The 18163-nt window shown below is 45.8% G+C and overlaps 1 protein-coding gene across 6 annotated transcripts in view; it reads right to left on the bottom strand.

Moving 5' to 3' along the window:
• inpp4b (inositol polyphosphate-4-phosphatase type II B) overlaps positions 1-18163 on the bottom strand; it is a 697459-nt gene that overhangs the window by 109176 nt on the left and 570120 nt on the right. For all 6 annotated transcript variants that reach the window (XM_070872076.1, XM_070872113.1, XM_070872087.1 and 3 more), the window contains 2 exons: positions 16630-16762; positions 1136-1276 (listed from right to left, as the gene is read on the bottom strand). In XM_070872076.1, the coding sequence (XP_070728177.1) occupies positions 1136-1276; positions 16630-16762 (274 nt within the window). The remainder of the gene's footprint in view (positions 1-1135; positions 1277-16629; positions 16763-18163) is intronic.

The raw sequence follows: 18163 nt of genomic DNA, 5'->3' as shown, positions 1-18163 counted from the left end.
TTCAGTGCAGTACCGAGGAAGTGCTGCACTGTCGGAGGTATTGTCTTTCAGATGAGATGTTAAACCAAGGCCCTGTCCATTCTCTCATGTGGACGCAAGAGATCTCATATTACTATTTCGAAGAAGAGCAGAGGAGTTCTCCCGGTGTCTTGGCCAATATTTATCCCTCAATCAACATTCCTACAACAAATTAGGTCATTTATTCCATTGCTGTGTGCAAATTGGCTATCACAATTCCTATAATACAACAGTACTACACTTCAAAAGTACTTCATTGGCTGTAAAGCACTTTGGGATTTCCTGAAGTCATGGAAGGTGCTATATAATGCAAGTTTTTTTTTTATCACTGGCACAGATAAATTAGTTTAGCTTAGACCTGGCTACTACACATACCTACAACAACATGAATTACTCTCAATATTGTGCTTGCATTTAGTTAGAAATATTTTTAGTGATATTAATTTTATGAAATTTATTTTGAGGGCAATTTAGTGTCTCAAGTCACTGTATATTCATAAAGCAAACACGAAACAAAATATGTGTAACAATGAATGGGTCATATTTTGCAATAGGCTGTTGAAATTGGGTGTTTCTCTTTCCTTAAAGGAAATGAATGCCCTATTTTAAGTCAGCTGGCAGGAAACTCTGGGATTGGGCAAATTTCCCACGGTGGGATTACTGTATAGCAAGCAGTGGCAGAAACTCTAACTGATTTTTTCCATCCCTAATTCAAGATGAATTGCTGTACTGGCACCACTGTGCTGGCTGAGATCAGCTACCTCAGCATAGAGCCGGTATCAAAGCCAAGATCATCTTAGTCTCTATGGCTCATTTCAATATTTGTTGTCGCACCCAAATTTGTTTAAATTGGGGGTAAAAACAGGTTGAGAGGGTGCTTCATCCAGATCTTTAAAATGCTGAGAAGCACAGATAATGCAAATATAAGTGAGCAATTGACTTGACTTGTAAGTGCAATATTAGACTACAAAGTTGACAAACCTGCAACAAAACAAGAATTCCCCACTCTAGCTTCACAAGGAATAGCAGACAAAATGCTGTTCTGATCAAGTCCTTCAAAAAACAGCTCTGTAGATAAATGAATAAACATTTCATAAACAAAATAATGTGTATATACCTCTCTGCCAGAGTTTGTTGTTCATTTATTCCGATGTTAAAAAACACTGGATACACACGGAGCAACTTTCCATCTTTAATCTCCTGCGGCAAAACCTCAAATAATTTACTGGGAAGCTGTACCTCCACTGTGTAAAAACCTCTGCAATAAATCCAACAGAAAAGAGAAGTGAAAAGACTGCGTATTTTTAAAAAGGTATCTAATCTGGTTGTTCAGACATGCAAGACTATGGGGCCAATTGTAACACGGGGTAGGATTGGTATGTGGGGGGCCTGAAGCAGGTGGTGCACCCAAGTGTTGAGAAAGAAGTGAGGCCCAGACTGATGTTAACTGTAGGCCTCATTTCAATATTGCACATCTATCTCCTGCCTGAAGCAGGCAGGAATGAGGTCAATGCTGGAGTGTGGGAGCAGGAATTGGGGTGGTCCCAGCATGGCAAGTGCTTGGGGGGGGGGGGGGGTTGCTGAACCAATGTTACTTGGGGGATGGGAGAGAAAAGATCAAAGCAAAGGTGACCCCGGGATTCCTTGGGTGTCAGGAGGAGCACCCTAGAAATTCTTCCAAAAATTAAAGAAACTGTACATACTCTGGCCACTTCCAGCCACTCTGTTGCCTCCCGCCTAGTTTCTCTGGTGGCCCTCCCCGAGTTCCAGTATAAACGGCGATGCAGGGCCAATAACGTCAATGAGCCATGACTTTTACCTTTCAATTAGGCCCCTGCCTGCCTGCAGCAGGAGACTTGACTGACTAACAAGTCAGCGAAGATGTAATGCCGCCAGACGAGAACAGAGCGACCTTCAGTCAGTAAAACAACTCACCCGATTTTAAACCCAACATTTCCCCCCACCCCCACACCGCTCCCGACTGCGGGGTTAAAATTGACCCTAGTATCTCTGAAAAAATATCCAAGGACTCAACATGCCACATGGAGCTTTGAGGCAGCACGTCAACAAGCGTAAGTGTAGATACAAGGTTCTCTGAAAAACAGCATTCAAAATTTAACAGGTAACACTGCGCTGTTTTAATTGTTTTAGTTCTCATGGAATCTTATATAAATTAATTTCAAGGTGTGAAATAGAAACATAGAAAATAGGTGCAGAAACATAGGCCCCAAGTTTCCACAAGCGGCAAAACAGGTGCCCCTCCGAGCTGGGCTCCCGTTTTTCGCGCCGAAAACGGCGCCTGAAAAAAAATGCGCTATTCTCGAGCGCTTTGCAGCTTGATGTCTGCTTGGCGCGGCGCCCAGGGGGGCGGAGCCTACCACTCGCGCCGATTTTGTAAGTAGGAGGGGGCGGGTACCATTTTTTTCGTGCCGGCAACCCTGCGCATGCGCGTTGGAGCGTTTGCACACGCGCAGTGTGAAGGAAACATTGGCACTCGGCCATTTTTGTAGTTCTTTGTAGCTGTTCAATTTTTAATCATTTTTTAATAAAAGCACATTGCCCTTCCATGATCAGCACTGAGGCTTCTTGTTCAAAAGTGAAACTATTCTAAATGACTAGAACTGCAGAAAACTTAAATGTGGAGAATTGCGATTTCTAAGATACTCCGTTCTCCACCAATTGCTCCAAAAAATCAGGAGCAAATCATGTGGAAACTTGGGCCCATAGAAACATCGAAAATAGGTGCAGGAGTCGGTCATTCAGCCCTTCGAGCCTGCACCGCCATTCAATAAGATCATGGCTGATCATTCCTTCAGTACCACTTTGCTGCTTTCTCTCCATACTCCTTGATCCCCTTAATCGTAAGGGCCATATCTAACTCCCTCTTGAATATATCCAATGAACTGGCATCAACAACTCTCTGCGGCAGGGAATTCCACAGGTCAACAACTCTCTGAGTGAAGAAGTTTCTCCTCATCTCAGTCCGAAATGGCCTACCCCTTATCCTAAGACTATGTCCCCTGGTTCTGGACTTCCCCAACATCAGGAACATTCTTCCCACATCTAACCTGTCCAGTCCTGTCAGAATCTTATATGTTTCTGAGATCCCCTCTCATCCTTCTAAACTCCAGTGAATAAAGGCCCAGTTGATCCAGTCTTTCCTCATATGACAGCCCAGCCATCCCTGGAATCAGTCTGGTGAACCTTTGCTGCACTCCCTCAATAGCAAGAACGTCCTTCCTCAGACTAGGAGACCAAAACTGAACACAATATTCCAGGTGAGGCCTCACTAAGGCCCTGTACAATTGCAGTAAGACCTCCATGCTCCTATATTCAAATCCCCTAGCTATGAAGGCCAACATACCATTTGCCTTCTTTACCGCCTGCTGTACCTGCGTGCCCACTTTCAGTGACTGATGAACCAAGACACCCAGGTCTCGTTGCACCTCCCTTTTTTCTAGTCTGCCGCAATTATTCTGCCTTCGTGTTTTTGCCACCAAAATGGATAACCTCACATTTATCCACATTATACTGCATCTGCCATGTATTTGCCCACTCACCTAATCTGTCCAAGTCACCCTGCAGCCTCTTAGCGTCCTCCTCACAGCTCACACCGCCACCCAGTTTAGTGTCATCTGCAAACTTGGAGATATTACACTCTATTCCTTCATCCAAATCATTAATGTATATTGTAAGGGCTGGAGTCCCAGCACTGAGCCCTGCAGCACCCCACTAGTAACTGCCTGCCATTCTGAAAAGGACCCGTTTATCCCGACTCTCTGCTTCCTGTCTGCTAACCAGTTCTCTATCCACGTCAGTACATTACCCCCAATACCATGCGCTTTGATTTTGCACACCAATCTCGTGTGCGGGACCTTGTCAAAAGCTTTTGAAAGTCCAAATACACCACATCTACTGGTTCTCCCTTGTCCACTCTACTAGTTACATCCTCAAAAAATTCCAGAAGATTCATCAAACATGATTTCCCTTTCATAAATCCATGCTGACTCGGTCCGATCCTGTCACTGCTTTCCAAATGGACTGCTATTTCATCCTTAATGATTGATTCCAGCATTTTCCCCACTACTGATGTCAGGCTAACAGGTCTATAATTACCCGCTTTCTCTCTCCCTCCTTTTTTAAAAAAAGTGGCATTACGTTAGCTACCCTCCAGTCCATTGGAACTGATCCAGAGTCAATAGATTGTTGGAAAATGATCACCAATGCATCCACTATTTCTAGGGCCACTTCCTTAAGTAGTCTGGGATGCAGACTATCAGGACCCAGGGATTTATCGGCCTTTAATCCCATCAATTTCCCTAACACAATTTCCCGCCTAATAAGGATATCTTTCAATTCCTCATTCTCACTAGACCCACTGTCCTCTAGTACATTATTTGTATCTTCCTTTGTGAAGACAGAACTGAAGTATTGGTTCAATTGGTCTGCCATTTCTTTGTTCCCCATTATAAATTCACCTGAATCCGACTGCAAAGGACCTACGTTTGTCTTTACTAATCTTTTTCTCTTCACATATTTATAGAAGCTTTTGCAGTCAGCTTTTATGTTCCCTGCAAGCTTCCTCTCGTACTCTATTTTCCCCCTCTTAATTAAACCCTTAGTCGTCCTCTGTTGAATTCTAAATTTCTCCCAGTCCTCAGGTTTGTTGCTTTTTCTAGCCAATTTATATGCCTCTTCCTTGGTTTTAACACTATCCTTAATTTCCCTTGTTAGCCATGGTTGAGCCACCTTCCCAGTTTTATTTTTACTCCAGACAGGGATGTACAATTGCTGAAGTTCATCCATGTGATCTTTAAATGTTTGCCATTGCTTATCCACAGTCAACCCTTTAAGTATCCTCTGCGAGTCTCTTCTAGCCAATTCACACCTCACATCGTCGAAGTTACCTTTCCTTAAGTTCAGGACCCTAGTTTCCGAATTAACTTTGTCACTCTCCATCTTAATAAGGAATTCTACCATATTATGGTCACTTTTCCCCAAAGGGCCTCGCACAACAAGATTGCTAATTAGTCCCTTCTCATTACACATCACCCAGTCTAGATGGCCAGTTCCCTGGTTGGTTCCTCGACATATTGGTCTGAAAAACCATCCCAAATACACTCCAGGAAATCCTCCTCCACCGCATTGCTACCAGTTAGGTTAGCCCAATCTATATGTAGATTAAAGTCGCCCATGATTACTGCTGTACCTTTATTGCACACATCCCTTATTTCTTCTTTGATGCTGTCCCCAACCTCACTACTACTATTTGGTGGTCTATACACAACTCCCACTAGCGTTTTCTGCCTTTGGAATTCCGCAGCTCCACCCATACCGATTCCACATCATCCAGGCTAATGTCCTTCCTTACAATTGCATTGATTTCCTCTTTAACCAGCAATGCCACCCCGCCTCCGTTTCCTTTCTGTCTATCCTTCCTAAATGCTGAATACCCTTGGATGTTGAGTTCTCAGCCTTGGTCACCCTGGAGCCATGTCTCCGTGATGCCAATCACATCGTATCCATTAACTGCTATCTGCGCAGTTAATTCAACCACCTTATTCCGAATACTCCTTGCATTGAGGCACAGAGTCTTCAGGCTTGTCTTTTTAACACGCTTTGCCCCTTTTGAATCTTGCTGTAATGTGGCCCTTTTTGCTTTTTGCCTTGGGTTTTTCTGCCCTCCACTTTTATATTCTCCTTTCTATCTTTTGCTTCTGCCCCCCTTCTATTTCCCTCTGTCTCCCTGCATAGGTTCCCATCCCCCTGCCACATTAGTTTAACTCCTCCCCAACAGCACTAGCAAATACTCCCCCGAGGACATTGGTTCCGGTCCTGCCCAGGTGCAGACCGTCCAGTTTGTACTGGTCCCACCTCCCCCAGAACCGGTTCCAATGCCCCAGGAATTTGAATCCCTCCCTTCTGCACCATTTCTCAAGCCACGTATTCATCCGAGCTATCCTGCGATTCCTACTCTGACTAGCACGTGGCACTGGTAGCAATCCTGAGATTACTACTTTTGCGGTCCTACTTTTTAATTTAACTCCTAACTCCCTAAATTCGTCTCGTAAGACCTCATCCCGGTTTTTACCTATATCGTTGGTACCTATATGCATCACGACAACTGGCTGATCACCCTCCCTTTTCAGAATGTCCTGCACCCGCTCCGAGACATCCTTGACCCTTGCACCAGGGAGGCAACATACCATCCTGGAGTCTCGGTTGCAGCCGCAGAAACGCCTATCTATTCCCTCTACACCGCTCTGGCCTTGTGGTGTACTGGCCTGGCGTCCCGGTTGATGTGAATCACTACCTTGGCCCCCATGAAAATGCCAATGCCGGGTTGAAACAGTGAGTCAAATTTGTCCAGGATCTGTAAGCATGATACTCGCTCCACAGAGGAAATTGCATTGACATCGCCCCATTTCTGGTTCATGACAGCAAGCCAACTCCTCCCCAGTAGTGCGGGACCGTCCCCCGGGACAATCCAGAGTGGCAACCTGTTCTCCGAACCTTTGTGGGTCACGACTACCATGGCGCTGCCTAGCACCGGAATGATCTCCTTTGTGTAAGTCCGTAGCTGTGCGTCAATCGCCGATAATTTTGGCTTCCTGGCCTTGGACGCCCACTGTTCTCGAACTGTTTGATACTCATCAGGGACTGGCTGGCCCCCGTGTCTAGCTCCATTGATACTGGGATGCCATTGAGGAGTAATTTCATCATTATCGGTGGTGTCCTGGTGTATGAACTGTATACGTGCTCCACATGAACTTGCTGAACTTCAGCTTCCAGCGATTTCCCCCAGCGTTCATTTCTGCAATTTCTGCAAGTATTTTGCTCATCTCTGCAAACTGCGGCTGAGTGTGTGCCTCCACACCTCCAACATGAGCTGTTGTTGGAAACAAAAGGCCCCTTGTCAGTCGATCATCTCTGACTGCCTCTGTGACTGTCCTTAAGTGCGCCATTAACAGGTGTTGATGGCCCCATTACTGGCCGCATTGTCCCTTGCAATGGTGTGAATCGCCGTTCGGCTAGCCATTGTCTCTGTCGAGCTCCCCCTCTGGGCTCGACTACATGTTGGGGCATGCCCAATTGCCCTTGTCTGCCTGGAGAACTGCATGCTGCTTTAACAATGTTGATTCTCTGTCCCAACCATTCCTTAACACAGTACCTCTCGTCTGTTCTGCTAGTGGCTATGCTCGCGTGGTTTAAATCCCAGTTTCTCATCGCCATTGATACATCCTTACTATACAGTATAAATGCACATGCGGCCCATGCTTGAGAGGTCAGTCTGTGACCTGTCCTTTATTCCATAGCACTCAAGTGATGAAGGTGGGTGGAGCTTCCCCTTTTATACCTGAAGGTCCAGGTTAGGAGTGTCTCCCAAAAGTTCACCACCTAGTCCTCATTGTTCTCACAGTGTACAACTTGTCAGTTTATACATGGGTTACAATGTTGATTGAATACATGACAACAACTTTCTGTGGTAGAGAATTTCATAGGTTCACAATTCTCTGGGTGAAAAAGTTTCTCCTCATCTCGGTCATAGATGGCTTACCCCTTATCCTTTGACTGTGACCTCGGTTCTGGACTTCCCCAACATCGGGAACATTCTTCCTGCATCTAACCTGTCCAATCCCGTCAGAATTTTATGTTTCTATGAGATCCCCTTTCATTCTTCTAAATTCCAGTGAATATAAGCCTAGTTGATCCAGTCTTTCTTCATATATCAGTCCTGCTATCCCGGGAATCAGTCTGGTGAACCTCGCTACACTTCCTCAATAGCAAGAATGTCCTCCATCAGATTAGGAGACCAAAACTGCACACAGTACACAAGGTGTGGTCTCACCAAGGCCCTGTACAACTACAGCAAGACCTCCCTGCTCCTATACTCAAATCCTCTTGCTATGAAGGCCAACATGCCATTTGCTTTTTTAACTGCCTGCTGTACCTGCATGCCTACTTTCAATGACTGATGTACCATGACACCCAGGTTTCATTACACCTCCCCTTTTACTAATCTGTCACCATTCAGATAATAATCTGCCTTCCTGATTTTGCCACCAAAGTGGATAACCTCACACTTATCCACATTATACTGCATCTGCCATGCAATTGCCCACTCACCTAACCTATCCAAGTCACTCTGCAGCCTCTTAGCATCCTCCTCGCAGCTCACACTGCCACCCAGCTTAGTGTCATCTGCAAACTTGGAGATATCACATTCAATTCCTTCATCTAAATCATTAATATATATAGTAAATAGTTGGGGTCCCAGCACTGAACCTTGCGGTATCCCACTAGTCACTGCCTGCCATTTTGAAAAGGACCTGTTTATTCCCACCCTTTGCTTTCTGTCTGCCAACCAGTTCTCTATCCACATCAGTACATTACCCCCAATACCATGTGCTTTAATTTTGCACACTAATCTCTTGTGTGGGACCTTGTTAAAAGCCTTTTGATAGTCCAAATACACTACATCCACTGGTTCTTCCTTGTCCACTCTATAGTTACATCCTCAAAAAATTCCAAAAGATTTGTCAAGCATGATTTCCCTTTCATAAATCCATGCAGACTTGGACCGATCCTGTCACTGCTTTCCAAATGCGCTATTACATCTTTAATAATTGATTCCAGCATTTTCCCCACTACCGATGTCAGGCTAGTGGGGAAAATCTGGTCTTTGAGCAAGCTATTGAGCAGTAAAAGATTTTCTCCTTCTTAAAATTATAAAACATCCACAAAAATGACATTCTTTACATTTCTAACCTGCAAACTTTAATTTCTCTGCCCCGAGGCCACATATTATTCACAGAGAGGGTATAAAGATAACTTGTTCCCAGACATCTGCCATTGCTAGGAGATGCATGACTCATGTACACTTAATCTGTTTGAGCAGGCACCCAGTTTGCACTTTGGGCAATAGTCCAGTTGATAGCAGGCACTCATCACGTGAGGAATCGTGGGCACAAACCACACAAAACTGGTCTATGGTGAAATATACCGCCACATTAACACGCAGAACAACTAGATCCCCAACAATTTACTGTAAATTCCAATATTCTATCATAATACCACAAACCACTTCTTAATATAGTGCATTCTTGGAAGGCACAAACCAATTTTTTGATGTTGGCTGAGAAATGGTATTGCAATCTCAAAGTATTATTCAGATAAAGTCCGAAAGAACCTTATGTGATAGGACCATGGATGAGGACCTGCATTCCAGCAGAACATTCAGAAATGCAGACAATAATGCATAGCAATTTAGAACAATAACTAGCATTACTGCTCAAAGTCATAAAAATATACCCGTAACAAATGCAACGTTTTTATATTAATTTATGTATTTAGAACAAATGTGTACAATTATCTTCAGCATGTGGACAGTTACCTTTCGATTCTGTCCTGTTTGCAAAGTAAGAAGTTGTGTCTTTTTTCATAGTTTAAGCCTTCCTTTCGCCTGCAATACAGTGTAAACTGTTTTTACAAAGTTACTACAGCCAAAAACATTACGGGGTAAAATTTCTGTGGCTTTTTCTCAATCTCCCGTCATTCCTGGCTTTCCACCGAAGTTACGGTGGAAGTTCGGAACACCTCTCCTCATCTCTGTGGAAACTCCAGGGGTATGACTTCATATACACATTTTGTTAAATCAGGTTTACCTTACTTTTGATTATTTGCCAGCACCTGTTGCAAGAGTGTGTCCCTAGGCACTAAAAGAAGTTATTACCTGGTATAGTTACCAGCTGCTTGATGTACATCAATATTAGTCTCCCCTCACTAGAATTTTAAACATACTTTAAACAAACAGTGGCATTGTCTTTAAATATATCAGCAGCCAAAGTTCATTATATTGCACTTGAAACTGTCCTTGGATCACACTGGTTGGTCTTTAATAGCATTTCAGTGATATACCGAGCAACTGTAGCTGTCTGATTTTTGGCAGATTTACTGTCACTGGCACAAGGTAGCTGGGTAGCCAGACATCGCATAGCCTTGAGAGACAGCAATCTGATCTATCCCACCTCTAGCCAAGGCGTTGCTGATAGTGGGCTCTTCCTCAGTATGACTACTAATATGCATGGAAGCAGACCTTAGGGCAGCGGTGCAATCTGTGTAGCCTTGCATCCAATCTCCCAGCATGTTGAAGCCAAACAAGACAGCCTTGTGTATATTGGAGCTCAAGATCGCCACAAAAGATACTCTGACTGTGCTTGAAACCTATGCCACTGTGGTGGTGGTGGTGGTGGTGGTGGTGGTGGTGGTGGTGGAAGCCTTCTTGAGTGACTACACAAATGATTCTAGTGAACCTCTCCACACTCCTAGCCAGATGTTGCAAAGTAGATTCAACAGATTCAAGTGAATCCTATACACAATCCTGCTGAAACAGCAATTGCCTTTTATATACAGGTCCTGTGAGGTTCAAATGTCTCGGCACTGCAGCTAGGGAACAAACCAAGCTGGCTCTCTGACCAATTTCTTGGTCCTCCTCAACTGTGCAGTGTGATTCTGGCCAAGCTAACTTACTCCATATTGCCAGGTTGGTGTAGTTGCACTGCTGCTGGTCACAGTTGGTAAGAATGACAGAGCTCTGTGAGTTGCTCGGAAGTGAAATATTAAACTTCAGTTATATATTTAAGATTGCCACAAACTCTTGAATCAGAAGATAAGTTTCAAGCTTAAAAAAGGGGAATGTGCACAAACAGTTTATATATAACTACTTTACACAGAATTGTGGACTGAACTGCCCAGGAATGCATGGAAACTTGTTGCGTGGAAAAATTTAAGGGAGAATTAGATAGATATTAGTGAGTGGGCGATTGAGGGTTATTAGTTTTGTCGTGGCCAGATGGACTTTTCTGGACTTGTATTTTTCTGTGAACACGCAAATGACAATCCTGAAGTTCATCTTATGTATGGGTAAATGCATTTGCATCATGCAACTAAGTTGTATTGAAAGTATTTATTGTGCAAAGGCCCTATAAGGTTTCAAATGTACCGGTAACTACAGTTTCTATTGTAAGTTGCAACTTGAACTTGTGCTCTGCTATAGGCTATGCATTCAAAGAGCTTTCCGAGTACTTTGGAAATAGCAAAAGCGAAAGATTGACAGGTTATGAAAAAATACTTTGTAGCATATTTGGGGCAGGTACTTGGTATAGGAAACTGTAGGGTAACTTCACCTTGACAGCTTTCCTCATGTCTGCTATTTGGGGAAGTCCAGAACCAGGGGACACAGTCTTAGGATAAGGGGTAGGTCACTTAGGACTGAGATGAGGAGAAACTTCTTCACTCAGAGAGTTGTTAACCTGTGGAATTCCCTGCCGCAGAGAGTTGTTGATGCCAGTTCATTGGATATATTCAAGAGGGAGTTAGATATGGCCCTTACGGCTAAAGGGATCAAGGGGTATGGAGAGAAAGCAAGAAAGGGGTACTGAGGGAATGATCAGCTATGACCTTATTGAATGGTGGTGCAGGCTCGAAGGACCGAATGGCCTACTCCTGCACCTATTTTCTATGTTTCTACCGTCTTCCTCAGGTGCAACCGCAAGGGTCCTACTGACAGTGTTCACCTTGTTAGCAATCAACTGCTACATTTGATCCTCTCTTTTCTGCCCATCAGTGCAAAAAAAAGGCCTCACCTTTACCTCAAATCATCCAGCCCGACTTCGAGTGCAACATCTGTTAATATGGAAGTGCACGGCCGATAACGCTTCATTTTTCAGGAACATGGCCTCTCTAAACTCTTTCTATTTTTCTCGCAGGTGAGAATGCATCCCTTTAAATTGCTGCTGTAGCTGTGCGTGCTTTCCTCGGGGAGCCCAATATATCGGCAGGAAGCCTTCACAGATTCGATAAGTTATGTAAATCACAAATATCTGGTACAAATGCCCACACAAATTTAGTCTGCGGGATTATTCACATCATTCAATTCCCCTTTGAATTGTGCACAAACAGCAATTTCCAACTTATAATTACTGATGCAGAATTGGCCAATTTCAGAATTAATTTTAGATAGGTTAGGCACTTTTATACTGGCACTTGCTAAGGTTGGATACCAGGAGACCAAGGTGCACGTGCCAGCTTCCAGCAGTTACACTGGTAAATCAAGTTCCCTTATCCCAGAAGCAGATTCATGGATCCGGATAACCAGATGACATATGTTACGAAGGTGGATCAGATTATAATGAAAGCATATGACATGAAATAATTTAATGTTCCACGTCTCCTCACACGGACAACTATAACCAGCTTCCCAAGTGTACCTGTCATGTATTCAACCAGCATTGTAACCCATGTATAAACTGACCTAAGTTGTACACCGTGAGAACACTGACCACTAGGTGGGAGACACTCCTAACCTGGACCTTCAGGTATAAAAGGGGAAGCTCCACCCACCTTCATCACTTGAGTGCCAAGGAATAAAGGACAGGTCACAGACTGACCTTCTCTCAAGCATGGGCCTCATGTGCATTTATACTGTATAGTAAGGACGTATCAATGGCGACAAGAAACTGGGATTTAAACCACGCGAGCATGGCCACTAGCAGAACAGACAAGAGGTACTGTGTTAAGGAATGGTTGGGACAGAGATTCAACATTGTTAAAGCAGCACACAGTTCTCCAGGCAGACAAGGGCAGTCAGGCATGCCCCAACATGTAGTCGAACCCAAAGGGGGAGTTCGACAGAGACAGTGGCAAGCTGAACAGCGATTCACGCCATTGCAAGGGACAATGCGGCCAGTAATGGGGCCATCAACACCTGTTAATGGTGCACTCAAGAACAATAACAGGGGCAGTCAGGGACGATCGACTGGCAAGGGACCTTTTGTTTCAAACCGCAACTCATGCTGGAGGCGTGGAGGCATACATTCAGCCAGAGTTTGCAGAGATGAGCAAAATACCTGCAGAAATTGCAGAAATGGACACTGGGGGAAATCGCTGGAAGCTGAAGTTCAGCGAGTTCATGTGGAGCACGTATACAGTTCATACACCAGGACGCCACCGATAATGATGAAAGTGCTCCTCAATGGCATCCCAGTATCAATGGAGTTAGACACGGGTGCCAGCCAGTCCCTGATGGGTATCAAACAGTTTGAAAAGTTGTGGGCATCCAAGGCCAGGAGGCCAAAATTATCGCCGATTGACGCACAGCTACGGATTTACACAAAGCAGATCATTCCGGTGCTAGGCAGCGCCATGGTAGTCGTGACCCACAAAGATTCAGAGAACAGGTTGCCACTCTGGATTGTCCCAGGGGACGGTCCCGCACTACTGGGGAGGAGTTGGCTTGCTGTCATGATCTGGAAATGGGGCGATGTCAATGCAATTTCCTCTGTGGAGCGAGTATCATGGTCACAGATCCTGGACAAATTTGACTCATTATTTCAACCCAGCATTGGCACTTTCATGGGGGCCAGGTAGTGATTCACATAAACCCGGACGCCAGACCAGTACACCACAAGGCCAGAGCGGTGCCGTACGTGATGCGGGAAAAGATAGAAGGCGAATTGGACCGCCTGTTGAGGGAAGGCATCATCTCGCCAGTCGAATTCAGTGACTGGGCGAGCCCGATTGTGCCGGTGCTCAAGGCGGATGGGTCGGTCAGGATATGTGGCGATTACAAGGCCACCATCAATCGGGTGTCACTCCAAGACCAGTACCCGCTACCGAGAGCGGAGGACCTCTTTGCGACGCTATCCGGTGGCAAACTTTTTTCAAAATTGGACCTGACCTCAGCTTACATGACCCAGGAGCTGGCGAGTGAGTCGAAGAAGCTGACCACCATCACGACACACAAGGGGTTGTTTGAGTACAACAGATGTCCATTCGGGATTCGCTCAGCCGCCGCGATCTTCCAACGAAATATGGAAAGCCTCCTCAAGTCGATTCCAGGGACGGTGGTTTTTCAGGACGACATCCTCATTACGGGTTACGATACTGAAGAACACCTCCACAACCTGGAGGAGGTGCTACGCAGACTGGACCGGGTAGGTCTACGACTGAAAAAGGTGAAGTGCGTCTTATTAGCTCCAGAGGTAGAATTCCTGGTGATGAGGGTAGCAGCAGACGGGATCAGCCCTACTGCATCCAAGACGGAAGCGATCCAGAGAGCACCCAGACCCCGTAACACGACGGAGCTGCGTTCGTTCCTGGGGCTCCTGAACTATTTTGGTAACTTTCTTCCCAAATTGAGCACGCTGCTGAGCCGCTACACGTGCTCCTACGCAAAGGTCGCGAATGAGTCTGGGGGCACAGCCAGGAGGGGGCTTTTAATAGAGGATGCAATTTGTTATGTTCCAACAATCTGTTAATGCTATATGACCCATGTAAGAAACTTGTGTTAACGTGCGATGCGTCGTCCTATGGTGTCGGGTGTGTGTTGCAGCATGTTAATGCCAAGGGTCAGTTACAGCCGGTAGCTTATGCCTCCAGGAGCCTGTCCCAGGCAGAAAGGGGCTACGGGATGGTAGAAAAGGAGGCACTCGCATGTGTATATGCGGTAAAGAAAATGCACCAGTACCTGTTTGGCAGGAAATTTGAGCTGGAGACAGATCACAAACCCCTAACGTCCCTTTTGGCCGACAACAAGGCCATAAATGCAAACGCATCGGCCCGCATACAGAGGTGGGCACTCACGTTAGCTGCCTATGACTACACAATTCGGCACAGACCGGGCACCGAAAACTGCGCCGATGCACTCAGCAGGCTTCCACTAGCCACCACTGAGGGGGCTACCGAGCATGGTGCTGAGATGGTCATGGCTGTTGAAGCTTTCGGAAGTGAAGGCTCACCCGTGACAGCCCGTCAGATTAAAGTCTGGACAAATAGAGACCCGCTATTGTCTCTAGTCAAGAAATGTGTCCTGAATGGGGACTGGGCAGCCACGTACAGGGCATGCCCTGAGAAATTTAAACCATTTCACAGGCGCAAGGATGAACTCTCGGTTCAGGCCGATTGCCTACTCTGGGGAAACCGCGTAGTCATGCCCCAGATGGGCAGAGAGGTGTTCATCAGAGAACTCCACAATGGGCACCCGGGCATTGTCACGATGAAGGCAATTGCCACATCACACGTTTGGTGGCCAGGGATAAACGCAGATCTGGAACTTTGTGTTCGCAGGTGCAACACGTGTGCCCAGCTGGGCCATGCGCCCAGGGAAGCCCCCCTTAGCCCCTGGCCATGGCCCGCCAAGCCTTGGTCACGCATCCATGTGGACTACGCAGGTCCTTTCATGGGGAAAATTTTTTTGGTTGTAGTAGATGCCTACTCCAAATGGATCGAATGTGACATTTTAAATTCAAGCACATCCTCTGCCACGGTAGAAAGTCTACGGGTAATGTTCGCCGCCCACGGTCTACCGGACATCTTGGTCAGCGACAATGGCCCATGCTTCACAAGCACTGAATTCCAGGACTTCATGGCAGGCAATGGAATTAACCATGTTAGAACGGCACCATTCAAGCCGGCCTCAAACAGCCAGGCAGAACGAGCAGTGCAGATAATCAAACAGGGGATGCTCAGATTCCAAGGGGGTTCCCTACAAACCCGCTTATCACGCCTCCTGTTGGCCTATAGATCCCGACCACACTCGCTCACAGGGGTTCCACCCGCAGAGCTACTAATGAAAAGGATGCTCAAAACCCGATTATCCCTTATACACCTCACCATGAAAGAAATTGTCGAGAGCAGGCGCCAGTCACAATATCACTACCATGACAGGAATGCGAGGGCACGATGTATTGATGTAAATGATCCTGTTTTTGTCCTCAACTACGCTGCAGGGCCCAAATGGCTCGCAGGCACTGTGGTTGCCAAAGAGGGAAATAGGATTCTGGTAGTTAAACTTATCAATGGACAAATCTGCCGCAAACATGTGGATCAAACAAAAAGGAGGTTCAGCAACCCCATAGAAGAAGCAGAGGAAGAACACGATATAGAGTTCACTCCACCACAGGTGACCGCACACCAGAACCAAAGGGAGGAGAGCCCAGTTACTGTGGGCAGTCCATACAGGCCTGAGGCACTGCAACCTGCAGACACTCAGGCCAGCGCCCAACAACTGGAGCCCCAACTCAGGCGCTCTACAAGGGAGCGTAAACCACCAGAGAGACTCAACCTGTGATCCCAATAAGACTTTGGGGGGGAGGTGATGTCATGTATTCAACCAGCAATGTAACCTATGTATAAACTGACCTAAGTTGTACACCGTGAGAACACTGACCACTAGGTGGGAGACACTCCTAACCTGGACCTTCAGGTATAAAAGGGGAAGCTCCACCCACCTTCATCACTTGAGTGCTAAGGAATAAAGGACAGGTCACAGATTGACCTTCTCTCAAGCATGGGCCTCGTGTGCATTTATACTGTGTAGTAAGGACGTATCAGTACCCATCATCCTAATCACCTTTCAATGCATGACGCTGACAAAAAAAAGCGTATCAAATCAATGGCCTTTGATCAGTTTTAACTTATCAGAAAGTTCAATGCAGTGCACTTTGATAGTGTCATATTGTACAATGTTGCAACGCATTAATAAACATTAAAACCTGACAAGATTACATGCTAACATGATTGTGCAACAATGTTCTGAAAAACACGACTTACCGAATTCCAGTCACAACAGGAGAAAGGTCGGCGCTGGCACTCTCCTCCAATTGTGCTTCAACAACTTTGAATGCCACTTTCTGTAAATCTATGATTGCAACTGACATGTCTTCTAGCATTCCAATCTCTTCACCTGCAGGTAAAACAGACACTCCTTAAATATCAGCAGCTTTTCTACAAATCCTACAGAGCTGTATAAAGAGTGAAATGCTGTTTGTGAAATAGTGTTTGGCAATATTATCATAAAATCAACCTAACTAGACTCATCGCACTCACTTCTGAGCCTCATCATATTGGTCCATCAAGACTCGGGCTTAGCATAGTTGTCTTATCAGAGGAAGTCAATGGTATATCCCATGAAGTAGCAGCAGGCCGTCCCTTTCCCCAATCTGGCCAAAATAGATTGAGGAATTCTGAAAATAGTCCACTGTAAAATGGGTTATGGACTCACTGAGGTTGAATCAGAATACATTTTCCAGAGGTATTTTGTGGAAAACTATGGATTGGCAAATTGTTAACATCACTAACCAGCCTAAGAACCAACTCCCCCAATTGTGTAAGCTCTCCTAGTTACAGCAATGTAGCCTAAAATCTACTGAACAAGCTCCCAAATAGTTCAGTTGATAATAGAGTTGCTACTTTATATAGGAAAAACTTGTCCTAAAGAGCTTGAGGCCAGGGCAGGTAGTGTCACCAGAAGGTTTTGCAATTTTTTTTCATACACAGAAACAGTCAAATCAACTTTTTGTCAACAAAAAACTAAGGAGGAGAAATTGTAATCATTTATGCCTATCGCTAGCACCCCCGGGGGGGGGGGGGGGGCAAATGTCTTTGCAACCAGGCGCGGCACTGCTAAAGACTCCCGCTAAAGACTCCCACTAAATTCGGCAGGAGTATAGTGGCGGCCCTACAGCGTTGCACCCCAATCTCCTGTGTCCGGAGATCGTGACGTCATCGGTGTGCACAGCTCCCCGGACCCTAACTTGGGTTATCACCCCCTTAAGCTGCTTGGGGCGATGAAAGTGACAGCTGCAGGGGTTGCGCACTGGGCGGCCTGCCACTAGCGGGGCATAAGTTAAAAGGGAGATGACCGGCTACTCGTCAAAAAAAAAAAATCTGTATATTTTTTCCCTCATCACTGAGACTTTAGACGCAGGATCTGTGCTGTGATCGCTCAGCCCCACTCCCCGGTGGTCCAGGTAGGTGCGCTCATACTCTGCAGAATATGCAGCTTAGGCCTTTCCCTTTAATTCAGGGAAGAGCCCCTCCAATTCGACAGCGCTACGCGGCCCAGTGCGTATCGCTGCTCAGCTGTGTGCCCCATTACCACCCCGGAATGAAAGTGGAGTACTTGATTTAGTGCTACACTTCCTTTCAGGGGTGATAACTCCAATTTCACGTGAAAGGCGAGACTTCTGCGTCTGGCGCAAACGGGGCGCGCCCAAATTTCTAGCGACAAGGACAAAATACATTGTTAACCATTTATGGCCCGAAGGCCTTAAATTTGTAGCTCTTGTTTAATCTGGCAGCTGCA

This window comes from Pristiophorus japonicus, chromosome 2, assembly GCF_044704955.1.
Source record: "Pristiophorus japonicus isolate sPriJap1 chromosome 2, sPriJap1.hap1, whole genome shotgun sequence".
Lineage (NCBI taxonomy): Eukaryota > Metazoa > Chordata > Chondrichthyes > Pristiophoridae > Pristiophorus > Pristiophorus japonicus.
Note: the sequence above shows the minus strand (reverse complement) of the source record. Positions and strands in the feature narration are given on the sequence as shown.